Source organism: Cebidichthys violaceus, unplaced genomic scaffold (assembly GCF_023349555.1).
Source record: "Cebidichthys violaceus isolate CVI_PGR_0920_01 unplaced genomic scaffold, fCebVio1.0.p SCAF_28, whole genome shotgun sequence".
Taxonomy (NCBI): Eukaryota; Metazoa; Chordata; class Actinopteri; order Perciformes; family Stichaeidae; genus Cebidichthys; species Cebidichthys violaceus.
The window spans coordinates 4205798-4217821 of NW_027176461.1; the positions used below are offsets into that span (position 1 = coordinate 4205798).

The 12024-nt window shown below is 42.4% G+C and overlaps 1 protein-coding gene across 1 annotated transcript; it reads left to right on the forward strand.

Annotated features, from left to right (window-relative positions):
* The first annotated feature begins 9995 nt into the window (after positions 1 to 9995).
* Positions 9996 to 11970, forward strand: LOC137880411 (uncharacterized). The gene has a single exon (XM_068721777.1). The coding sequence runs from the start codon at positions 10097 to 10099 to the stop codon at positions 11705 to 11707; it is 1611 nt and encodes a 536-aa protein (XP_068577878.1). The 5' UTR covers positions 9996 to 10096; the 3' UTR covers positions 11708 to 11970.
* The last annotated feature ends 54 nt before the right edge of the window (positions 11971 to 12024 follow it).

A 12024-nucleotide genomic window follows, 5' to 3' on the forward strand; every position in this document is an offset into this window, starting at 1 on the left:
GTTTATCGATACAAACTAAATTTAACGTGACACCCGACACCCGGCTCCTGACAGAATTAGCTCAACAAACTGTTTATCTCGATGTTCCTCACTTCTAATATTCACATAAGAGCAGTGGATGGGAACACAAGAGAAGCACAATCTAGGTTAAACACAACTGTGCTATTTGTAATTAGACGGTCAGAGTCCAGTGGTTCAATCAGTGGTGGGAAGGTGATGACTGCCAAGGAGCATCTCCATAGCTCTCTCTCTCTCTCTCTCTCTCTCTCTCTCTCTCTCTCTGTGCATAGTCTCAAACCTCTACACCAGCCAGAGTAATTTGGCACATTATGGCCCTAATGATTCATAATTGTTATTCATAATACCGCATAATTGCGATGCCTTTTGTCTCCAACTACTATGAGATCTGTGCTGGATCAAGTGCAATTAAGGCGCGTGGACTGGACAGAATGCGAATGAGAACATTTTTTTTTTTTAAAAACTTGTGAAATGTTCCAACTCTATTTCAGCTCCATATTAAATAACAGAGATTGGGGCAATCTGTCATATCAATTGGAGCCACTTGTTTCTTCAAGTGTTTACACTCACGTGCATGCATTTGTTAATGAACACAGCTTCCCCCTGATTCACTGCCCAAAGCAATCTGTCCGTACTTCTTATTTCCTTTTCAGTGTGACACCCGTCTTCTAAATCAAATGACATGAATGACATTTAAAAGTGGAAGATCTGGACAAACGACTTCTGGGAGACACAGCTTGTGCCTGAGAGTCCTGCCACCTCATGCACAACACAGATGAACTGTGAGCTTCGGAGTGTGAAACCAGTCAGCCTTGAATCACCGGGCTGATAATCTTACATAAGACGAAGACAACTCAGGCAGCTCTGTCTCATACCAGCTGGAGAGGGAAGGCCTGAGCTGGAGCTTTGCCACCAGGCAACACTTGGCTGCTCGGTAACACTGGACGGAGAGCCAATACAAGGAAGGAAGTGCTCCTGATCACACACACAAAACATTTAGCGACCGGAGCAGATGTTAAGATGAAAAATTAGATATTGGTTGCTAGAATTCCCAGTGCATGCATGTTCAGACAGAAATGTTAAATTAACCAGAAGAAGATAAAAGTGCAGGATAAAAGAGATAATCTATAGCAGAATCCATGTATAGTGGTTTACATGCAGAAGAAATGTCTTACAGATTAGATTATGGAATTAAACATGAAATGCATGTTTTGGTGTCTGCAAATCTCAAACAACTGATGTCTATAGTATTTTACCTAAAAGCGATTTCAGTCAATTTTGTCTAATTGAAGATCACAAATGAAAAGCATGAACACTGCTAACACCAGCCGTCAGTGCAGTCCATACTGACAGTTGGCAGTGGCTGAAAACACAGTACTACAGTAGCTTTCCTCTTTTGCAGCCTGTCTATTTAAACCCTGAAACAACTGAGAAAAAAACCCCCTGCAATTTAAAGACTCAGTTCAGCACAATGTTCCAAAATGCAAGATTAAAACAACATTAGCAAAGAATAGAAATGGTGTATTTTTGGATAAGCACAAAGAATGAGGACACTGTGAGTGGAGCACATGAGAAGAGTGAACTATTTTTCCTGTCCTCTTGTTGTTTCCTGTGTGAAGGAGCAGGCCTGACCCACAGGAGGTGGAGACTCATGATCTATAGTCCATCTTGAAGTGGATGCCATCCTAGATGAATGTTAAGAACCCACACCACCCACGTACACACCACCTGCTGAAGCTGCACCGTCACAGGCTGCGTGTGTGTGTGTGTGTGTGTGTGTGTGTGTGTGTGTGTGTGTGTGTGTGTGTGTGTGTGTGTGTGTGTGTGTGTGTGCGTGTGTTAGATCATTGTGTGGGCTGCATTCACTTACACTGACTTTAAAGAGCTGAAAAGTGATTGCCAGGAGAGGAGATTGCAGTAAAACACTGATTCCCGTATACATGATTTGCATGCATTCTTTCACCATGCTGCAGGAGGTTGTTTTTTTGTTGCAGGATACTTTACACCATCCCATTAAAATCGTGGTTATGGCGTGGGATTAGCAGACTAATGAATACTCCAGGAGGCTCATCTCCATGCAGTCTCCTGTGTGTCACATGGGCATCGAGGGCCTGCGAGAGGCACCTCAACCTTCTCAGAGATGCAAATTTGAACTTATGTGTGTTGAGGATACGGTGCTTACATTTAGACAAACACGCATACTCATACAATCACACACACATAGACACCCACACACTGTGAGCCGGTGCGAGACAGCGCTCTCATGGCTACTTGAATTTGGATATACTTCTCAGGCTTTTGTTTTTAGCTAAAATTCATGCCATCAGGCCAAAGTCGGGTGATTTATTCTGCTCTTGCTCTGGCTCTTTGCACAATTTGGATACCCAGTTGCCTGGTGATATCTCCGCTGCTGTCCCAGCCTCTCTGAGGTGAGAGCATCTGTCTCACTGTGAGTTAAAAGGGCTGAGACTCAAGAGTCATATCAGAACCGTGGCAGCTGGCAGCACTGTTATGTAAGTGTAAAGATGCCTGATTTGAACTGTAAATGACTGTACATAATGATCTGCACAGTCCGCCTGTTTTGATTTGAAACATTGTTGACTTGGTGGCATTAGAGTCAAAAAAGTGCTGTGATTTTAATTTAGAAAAAATAAACATAGGCCTGTATAATAAATCAATTTAATCAGTCATAGGTTTAACAATTTATGTCAATGTCAAAGGTTTTTATTTGGCATTAAAGGCAATCTATAAAAAAAACAACCTCTCAAGCAAATCAAATTAAATCTATAGAAAAAGAGCCAAACTATAAAAAGCAGTTCCTGGACTTTCGTTTACTGGCACACTTTCAGAGGAATAGTTCAACATTCAGGAAAAATTACTTATTGGTTTTCTTGCAGGTTTTAAACTCTATGGTGAGCACAGAAAATGTTTTCCCCTTCAGAAGCAGTGAAAACACTTTTTAACATCAGAGTGTCAAATACTGCACATAAATCATTTTACACAATGAAGGTCAGATATGCAAGAGAAGTAACAATAGGCAAAACACATTTTTAATGCAGGGAAGCTGTCCTAGAATGGGGGGCTGAAGACCTCATGTCAGCTCAAGAATGCCATAACCATCAGTTCATTTTGCCACTTCATTTATCTGTTTTCTATGCGTTTCTGCTCCACGGGGCAGCAACTGCAGGAATGCTTGGTGTGGAGCCGATAGAAGGTGAATGCTGAACAGAGTGGCAGAGCATGTGGTGGAGAGAATGGACAGTCTTTGGCCTCAGGGCCATTAGTTCAATTAATAAGAAATTAAGCTCCTTCGGGGGCGCATGGAGGGTTGCCATTTACAGAGCTTTTGTGTCTTGAGGTGAGGTTTGACTGATATGGTCTTCCTTTGTTGTAAATGTTGCCATCTGTCACTCTCTGTCAGATTCGGTGTATTAAAACATAGAATTGTGTTAAATATTTGAAATCAATAAAAAGTTGACCACAAAACAAAAAAAAGGATTCCTTTTCACTCAAAGTCCATAAAGTGATGGACTGAGGGAACCTGATAAAATATGCGACAGTGTCAGCAGCTGAGACATCAGGTGAAATGAAACCTGCCATCTGTTATTGTCTTAAAGCCTCCAGGTGCTTTTTTTCAGTTTTCTCCTCTGACCCAGCCAAACTTGCCATTTGCCGCCACATCCTTTGCGGCTGTAACTGCGTGGCAGACCTTTACTCCAGGTGCCGCTGAGTGTTACCAATCTCCGCACAATGTGGCCGTCAAACAAATACATTTGTTATCCATTTGTGCAATTTATTGAGCTGTCAGAGGTGAGCGGGCCCGCAAGGCCACAAGTAGGGCCTGTCAGGTGGGAGATGGAGAGGGAACTCTCTGGTCCTCCATCTCTTCCGCATCATTGCAGGAAAGGAATTTCCGTCAGACCTGATAGATTAAGGAGGGGGCACAGGTGGCTCATTGGAAACAGCACCGAGGCTCAGTGAAGAAAAACATATTGTTGACACAGATTCAAGTCCTCTTGCTCAACAGGAAACCAGTGACAAGCTTTATTACTGGGACGTCTGAGACATCCTTTGCCTGTTACTGTGCATTTTTGGATAAACATAAAGAGCTGTTGCTGACAAGTCTGCTTCATCAGGACATTATGCATATATTAAACCTTATTTTAAACTGTGAATATTGATTGTGCAGGAAGATAGTTGGATGCAAATGTATTGTAATTGTATTTAGGCCATGTGACATTTTAACCTAGCAGGATCTTCAGCAGTCAGAAAATGTGTTCGTGCTTTGAGATACATGCTAATAAGCTTGCTAACAGGTTCACAATGATTGCGACTCTTTAAAGAATTCAGAGAGACAGGCTAGCTGTTTCCTCCTGCTTACAGTTGTTATGCTAGGTTAGTAGACTGATCATAAACCAAATGTCAAAATGGAAATTATGGCGCTAGCTAAAAAGCCAGAGGATCACCTAAGTTGTTGCAATTCATCCTGAAGGGAACATGAATGACCGTACAATATCTCATGACAATCCATCCAGCAGAGATATAATCGTCAAGGCCAGAGTGGTGGACCGACCCACCGACCCACCATCCTGAGAGACATGCTGCTAGTGTTGCTGAAAAGTTGTGACATCTTATGCAGTGCGCAGAAACAGTTTGCTTTTCTTTAGATAAATAATCTATTGGCTCAACTGTGCAAAATGACCAAAAATTCTGTCTGTATTAGCATTTTGCACTTCCCTTCTGCTGTGCTGCTTTCCCTCTTAAACTATTATCACCCCCCCCCCTTCCCCCCCCCCTCTTGCCATGGCGGAAGAACACAGGCCAGTCACGCTTTAGGTGCTAATTCTCTGTTGTCCAAAATGTCTCAGTCTGAGAGCTGATATTAGAGCTCCCTTAATCCAAAGGCTGAGGGAACTGCATACTGTTTACCATCTGGTTGTGGCAGCCTGGCAAGCCTGAGTAAGGGCGATAATTGATGAGAGCAGAGAAAGCAAAGGCGCCGAGGGCCCCGCCTTATGGCCAATAACATATCAGTGGCCCCTGTGAGTGGCAGCTCCTGGTGCGCTGTCAGGGTCTTCAGCTGCAACCCTGTAACTCTATGTAATTGTCCTCACTCCAGCTCTGCCTCACTATCTGTCCTTGGTCTTGTGACAGAAATACAAAATCTAACAATGTCTGCCTTTGATAAGTTTTTTTTTTTATCAGGGAGCAAACACTAAAAATCAACAGCAAAGTGTCTTTCATTAAGGTTGGAAGTTTGTGTAGAAAAATACAGCTGTTAAACATGACGTTTGCTCTCCGCTATGGGGCAGCGACAGTGACCTCGCATCCACCTTAGAGATGATACAAGCACACCATGGTTACACAGTGACAGCGGGCCAGCTGCTGCCTCTTTCCTGGAAGGGAAGGCGTGCGAAATCCCCATTCAACCGAAGACCACTGTGTCCTTGTATCAAATCAAAGGGCATTAGAGAAACTGAATGGACACACAGACACATGATTGTTCTGGCTGAATGCGAACGCATCAACTCAGTGCTATTGCCCCAGCAGGAGCTGTTATCCCCCACTGCTCAAATGACAGAGCTACCTGGGTTGAGATGATACATGACTGTGAGGAAACAAAGTCAGATTGTCTTTTGTTGTGATTTGAAATGCGGACATAAGGCAGAAACAAGAAGTCTGTAAAAAAAAAAGGTCTGTAATAATGGTGAAATGTTCAAGCGAAGTATCATCTTATCAGGCTAGAGATTAAAACTCGATTGAGTAACTTTTACCTTAATATTTTTCTCTTAATAAATGTGTGCAGGGCATTGAAAACAAAGGTCACAGTTGCATCCTGTTTTTCACAGTGCAAAGCAGGTGAGAGCCTAAGCCATGTCATTCTCAGGTGTGCTGAATTAGCAGGCAGAAGATGAGGTAGTCCATGGAGGATGGCGGGCATGTTGAGTCACTGGTAAGAAAAAAACAATGAATGGGCCTTGTTAAATCTGGTTCCCAAATGAACTTCTTTTCCTACCCTCTCCTCATACATTAATTTAGTCCCAGGTGTTCGTCGCTAAGTGGAGTTACCAAGGGTGTTCAGCTCAGTGTTTTGTTTCCATTCACAATTGTTTCTGGAAAGAACCTGTTGATTTTGTGTCACTGAAGGTGCATTCTCCCCAGTGGCTAATTAAGACGTTTATGGCTGCGGCTAACACCTTAACTTGACACCAGTTTTAATATCTGATCAGGCATTCAAAGTGGCTCCTGCTTGGGCCAGGCCCGCAATGAATGGGAGATCAGGTATTTACCATGACATCTCTGCTTTATTGCATACATCTGACCAATTAGCAAGTCTCATGGTACCAACTCATTCACATTCTGAATATTTCATCCACATTGCATAAATTTCAGTTTGGTCCATTTTTTTCCTTGAATCTAATTTCACTGTTGATTACTGATTTAAGGTACCATGTAAGGTAAAAACAGTCATATTCAATATCATGCCATCACCTACTGTTTCCTGGACCCCTCTTTTTCTGGTGGCATTGTAGTGTTCCTACAGAGTTGCCCATTGAAGGAGGACTGTGACACCACACACACACACACACACACACACCGTCTTTGTCGCTAAAAGTTGCAGATTGATCGATAGATGGATGTCATGATATTATTGTTTTGAATTGGTCGGTACTAGCTTACGTAAGAACACGTTACATTTTGTTTTACAGGAAGAAAAGATTATTGGATTTTGATTTAAAAAATATGATGCAAAATGATTTGATTAAAAAGGTATATGTATGTATATATATACATATATAGATATATCTATATATCTATATATCTATATCGTTTATATATTATATTTCTTGTCAAAACAAACAGCCCTAGCAGAAAATGTCACGGCGCATACAGATAAACAGCAGTAGCCAGGGGCCAACACAATTACTCAAGTGTAGCTCTCGACCTGCCTGCAAGGATGCATACAGTCCAGGCGGCTCACATCTATTTCTGTATGAACTGTCTTTTGAAAAAGCACCCTAAGTCTCAGAGTGCTCCACCTGGAACACGCAATGAGAAGTGTTATCAGCTCGCCGCAACACTCAATGTCGTCAGTTTTATCCGAGAAGTGTCCTCTGCTCTACATTTACCCTTCAAGTAATACTATAGGACTGAGCTGATGCGGAAGTCTTGTTTTCATGACTTTGTCAGCATACATTTAATCTCCTGTGTAGAAGACAGGCAGACACTTGGTATGGAAAGCGGGATGTATGTTAATTATTTCCACAGTCACAGTTAAAAACCTGTGGTGTGGCACTTGAGCAACATGCATGTTACACATAAAAGACTACATCCACTCGGCAGTAATGATTTGAATGTCTTGAAAGTCTAGAAACTAAAGAGCCCGATGCAACTTTGGTATAGATAAAGCATGCAAACGAGGTCAAGAGGTTCAGTTATTGTTACATTAAATATTAAGATGACAAGGCGCATGATCTGCAGCAAGAGACTTTGAATGTGATTGTATAACTGCTTGACAGGGAGAGATTGGCGTAGAATGACTCATTCAAACTAACACGATGTGCACAAAGAATTCAATGAACAGCTCATTACAACAGCAGTGTGCTAATTGGCATCTCTGGGCTATAATCTCAGAAGACCAGGATCTACCCTTTAATACGCTTCAGCTAAAATCTCAAAGACAAGGCTAAATTGGGACCATGATCACCAAAACTGGATGACTGCCATCTGGGACATTCTCAGCCCCTATAGTCCAACAGTCATTTCCATCATGATATGCTGTTATACTACAGGGTCAGAATATGACATTATCGATATACATCCATACATCTGGCTGCAGAAAAACAATAGACTGTAAACAAGTGCTATACATATAATAATCTATTTATAAGTCACCCAAAGATGGTGTGGCTCTAAGGATGGCGATGTTGGTCTGTTGGTCGGTTGGACCGTTTTCGTCCTGACTGAAATATCTCGACAACTATTAGATGGACAAGACATTTTGTTTGGACACTCATGATCCCAAGAGGTGGAATTTTCCTCTGGCGCCACCATGACGTTCACACTTTTGAGTCATGAACATGGATTGCCATACAATTTGGTACAGGCATTCAGTGCCTTTAGCATGCTATAACAGGCTGAATGAAGATGGGCCAAGATGGTAAACATTAAGCCATCCTATCACCATGTTAGCATTGTTAGTCTGACGTTAGCTTTTAGCTCAAAGTGACACTTCACATCAGTCCAGCCTCACAGAGCTGCCAACATGGCTGTAGACTCTTCATCTTGTTTAATCACAAACAGAGCTTTATGTTCCATTCATCTCATAGGCCTACTTCTATAATTTATTCATTTTTACCATTGTATTATCTGGATTGAGGTACAGCTTCACAATGCCTGGATTAATTATCTGTCTTCAAAGCTTTGAAGACAGATAATTAATGCAGGCATTGTGCATATATATATATATATATATATATATATATATATATATATATATATATATATGCTTTGAAGACAGATAATTAATCCAGGCATTGTGAAGCTAAATCTAGAGTGGCATCTCTGGCATTATAAGAATTTAAGCCTATTGAGATGTATCCATTATATGACCTAATTATAAAAAGATGTCGCTAAGATATTTCTTTATGATGAAAAAGATATGTCAGTATAAACAGAATAGCCCAGAATAGACTGTAAGACACGCAGGAGGAAGTGTCGTTCTGTTGATGAATATCAGCCATGTTTAGATGACTGAATGGCTCTCGGTGCTGCATAAAGAACCCGCTGAGGGTTTGATGAAGCCGGATGGTGAACAGTGAGAAAGGTTGAACCCCGGCAATGTTTCTCTCACCTCTACTGTTTGGCACAGTTTTAGCCCTGCTGAGATTTATATTAGCAATTAAATTCTGGTCTTGTGGAAGAGAAACAGCTGTCTTAAAGGATCCTTTTTGCTTTTTTGCACACAAGATGCAAGAAACAACTGTTTACATTTGGTGCTTTTGACGTTAATAGTGGTAAATTCAGTAAGTATGAGGGCTGTAAGAAATTTTGACTAATTACGAAAATAAATAAATTATTTAATTAATTTGCATACCAAGGCTATACATGATAGGTATACTCTTAATACTATAACAAACAAATCACAAGGGCATTTGACATGTATTTCCAGTGCTACCTCAGAAAGCAACACATAATCATGCTGATATCCTCATAACAATAGCAGACTTGTTCATTACATTACACAAGCTAGTAAAAGAAGACTTTCACTGCCTTTTCCTTATTGGAGATTTACTATTTCCCATGACAAAAAAAGGACCTTCCGTCAAAGTCATCATTAAGAAACCATGAGAAAGTCAAGGCACAATAGAGTAGCATAATTTGAACTTGCACTGGATTATGATTTGTGGTTGAAGCAAAATGCAAGCAGAACCACAGGGTGGAGGATGGATGCAGCATTTAAGAGGCATATTGGCAAGGAAAAAAAAAATCTAAATGTTAATTTTCTTTCCCTTCCTATGAAGCGAGTTCTCAAAGCCTTCAATCTTCCCTCTAACCTTTGGTGAGAGTCCTGATAACAGTACAGTATTGTGACTCAACATAATGCCCTGTTCATAGGTTTCTTAAAATGCTGGATTGTCATTTTCTATATTGGATTATTATCATTATTATATTATTAGCGGCAGGAATTTGTTAATTAAGCTAATTTGCATCAAAGAAAAGCAAAAGTGGGGCATTTGAGTTAACCTTTCAGACCTCACAGAAAAACAATGGCCATGTTTTTCTCTTTGAGTAATTATTCTGTTCAAATAGCATATATTTCTCTCCAGGCAGAGAGTGCTTGGGCTGAATGGATGCTGCCACTGAATAATGGTCCTCAGACGTTTGTTTCCTTGGCAACGTGGGGAGGGCATGTGGAGAGGGAGGTATAAAAACACTGGCAGCTCCTCTCTGAGTCTTACTCTGAGGTAAATGCACTCGCTGTCAACACCGAGAATCTCTGAGAACTTGCCACACACTTTCTCTCCAGATTTGTCACCTTCTGTCTGGGCTCAGCTCTGCAAGTAGCTGTTCAAGAATGATGCGGCCGAAAGATTTACGCCAGGGCTCTGGCACCAAGACCTTCCTTGATGCCATGCACGGTGGTAAAGTTCACCTCGCACGCTTCATCCTGGACGCCCTGGACGGACGGATCATCAACTCTAAGACGGAAAACAGCCGCACCCCGCTCATGTACGCGGTTTGCCTGCAAGACCACGGTACCAGGGCCAAGTTCACCCGGCTTCTGCTGGAGAAAGGTGCTGATGTTAACTGCCAGGATGAGGACGGTCGGACTGCCCTGAGCCATGCCTGTGAGTTGGGTCACCTGGACATGGTCAAGCTTCTAGTGCAGTTCAATGCCGACCCAGAAGTCTTTGATGCCTGGGGTAACAGCGCTCTGATGTATGCTGCCTTTTCTGGGCACAACCAGGTTCTGGAGTTCCTGGTCCGGGCTTTCAAAAGACTGGGACTGAGGCTGGACAGAACCAATAATGCTGGTCATTCCGCCATCGAAGTGGCCAACTTCTTTGGACACAACCAGTGTGTGCAGATTCTGAACTTTCCTTGCAGGAGGAGTGTTGGCACAGATGATCCACTTGCTGATTCAGGTACCATCGGTGAAGGAGAGTGCCGGCTGCCTAACAGGCTCCCAAGGCATGTTCTGGAGAGGTTCTCCAAGCAGCTTAGTAACAATGAAGACCAACTGCCTGGGGTATTTCAGAGACAGCTGAAGATTGGAGACAGCCGTGGGCTTTGGAACCGCTTCAGGTGCCCCAGGAGCCAGTCTCAAGACGACAACCATCGCCACAGCTGGGCTCTGCCTCCTCAGATAGAGAAAAGCAAGATTGAGGGGGATCACAGCAATCTCTTCACTGCCAAACAACTGCAGAACTGCCAGCTTAGAGAGCTAAGACCTAAAACACTGAACTCTCTTCCTGAGCCAAGCCAGAGAGATGTCAGCCGAGACACTGGACTCCAGGAGCAAACACCAGTAAGTTTTCCTCTTTGGGGAAAAGCAAAGTCATTTAACCTGGACCTTCTGAGCAGCAGAAAGCAGTCCTATCAGGGTGATGTATGCGACATCAACCTGTCAGCCAGCAAATTAAAGAGAGCCTCGCTACAGGATGAGAGATGCCTGATAGACAAGATGGAATGTCAAGGGAACACCCGGGGCCTGACAAATGATGCTGACAAAAAGGTCTCAGCGCCAAAACCTCTTTTAAACGGCAAGAGTCAGCCCGTGAGAGCACTCGATGAGAATGTCAAATCACAGAGAGAAGAGACTAATGACATAGCTACATCAAGCAGAAGAGAGCAGCAGAAGAGGGGAAGCTTTGGCTCGACCGGCAGACACAACAAACTGCTGTTTGCCAGAGGGGAGATGGAGACCGGGAAGATCCCAAACCGTACGCCGGGGTTCATGGGCCTTGGGACCAGACTGCTGCGTCGATTTACCGCACCTGAGTTCATGAGGTTGGTGATAGACTGTTCGGCTAGCTCCTCAAACGGCCGAGGACGGATTTCCCGCTCCGAAACTTTCCCTCTCTCTCACACACACCAGCAGGTCAACAGCCAGCCGAGCGTTGATAGCATCAGTGGTGTGAAGTGTGAGTTTGAAAGCTGCTCATCTCAGTCCGCCCTCGACTAGAATAACACAATGTCTGGCTAATAGGGACAATTTTACAGCGCTCAAAAATTCTGACAACGCAGTTTGATTGCTTGGTGATGTGTTTTATTCATTCAGAGAAATACTAATCTTTTGCTTATGTTGCAGTTCATTCATTTTTTCAGTGTTTATCAATAAAAACAAGAAGTTTTAAAGCTAAGTGTTCAATTACATACATACAATTTTGCTAAACTATATTTTAAATAATTCATAAATTAAGAGATCATCAGTCTGTGAGCTGCTGAAAATTATTATTTTTGTTTCACATATATACTGTATATATATATACAATTTATATT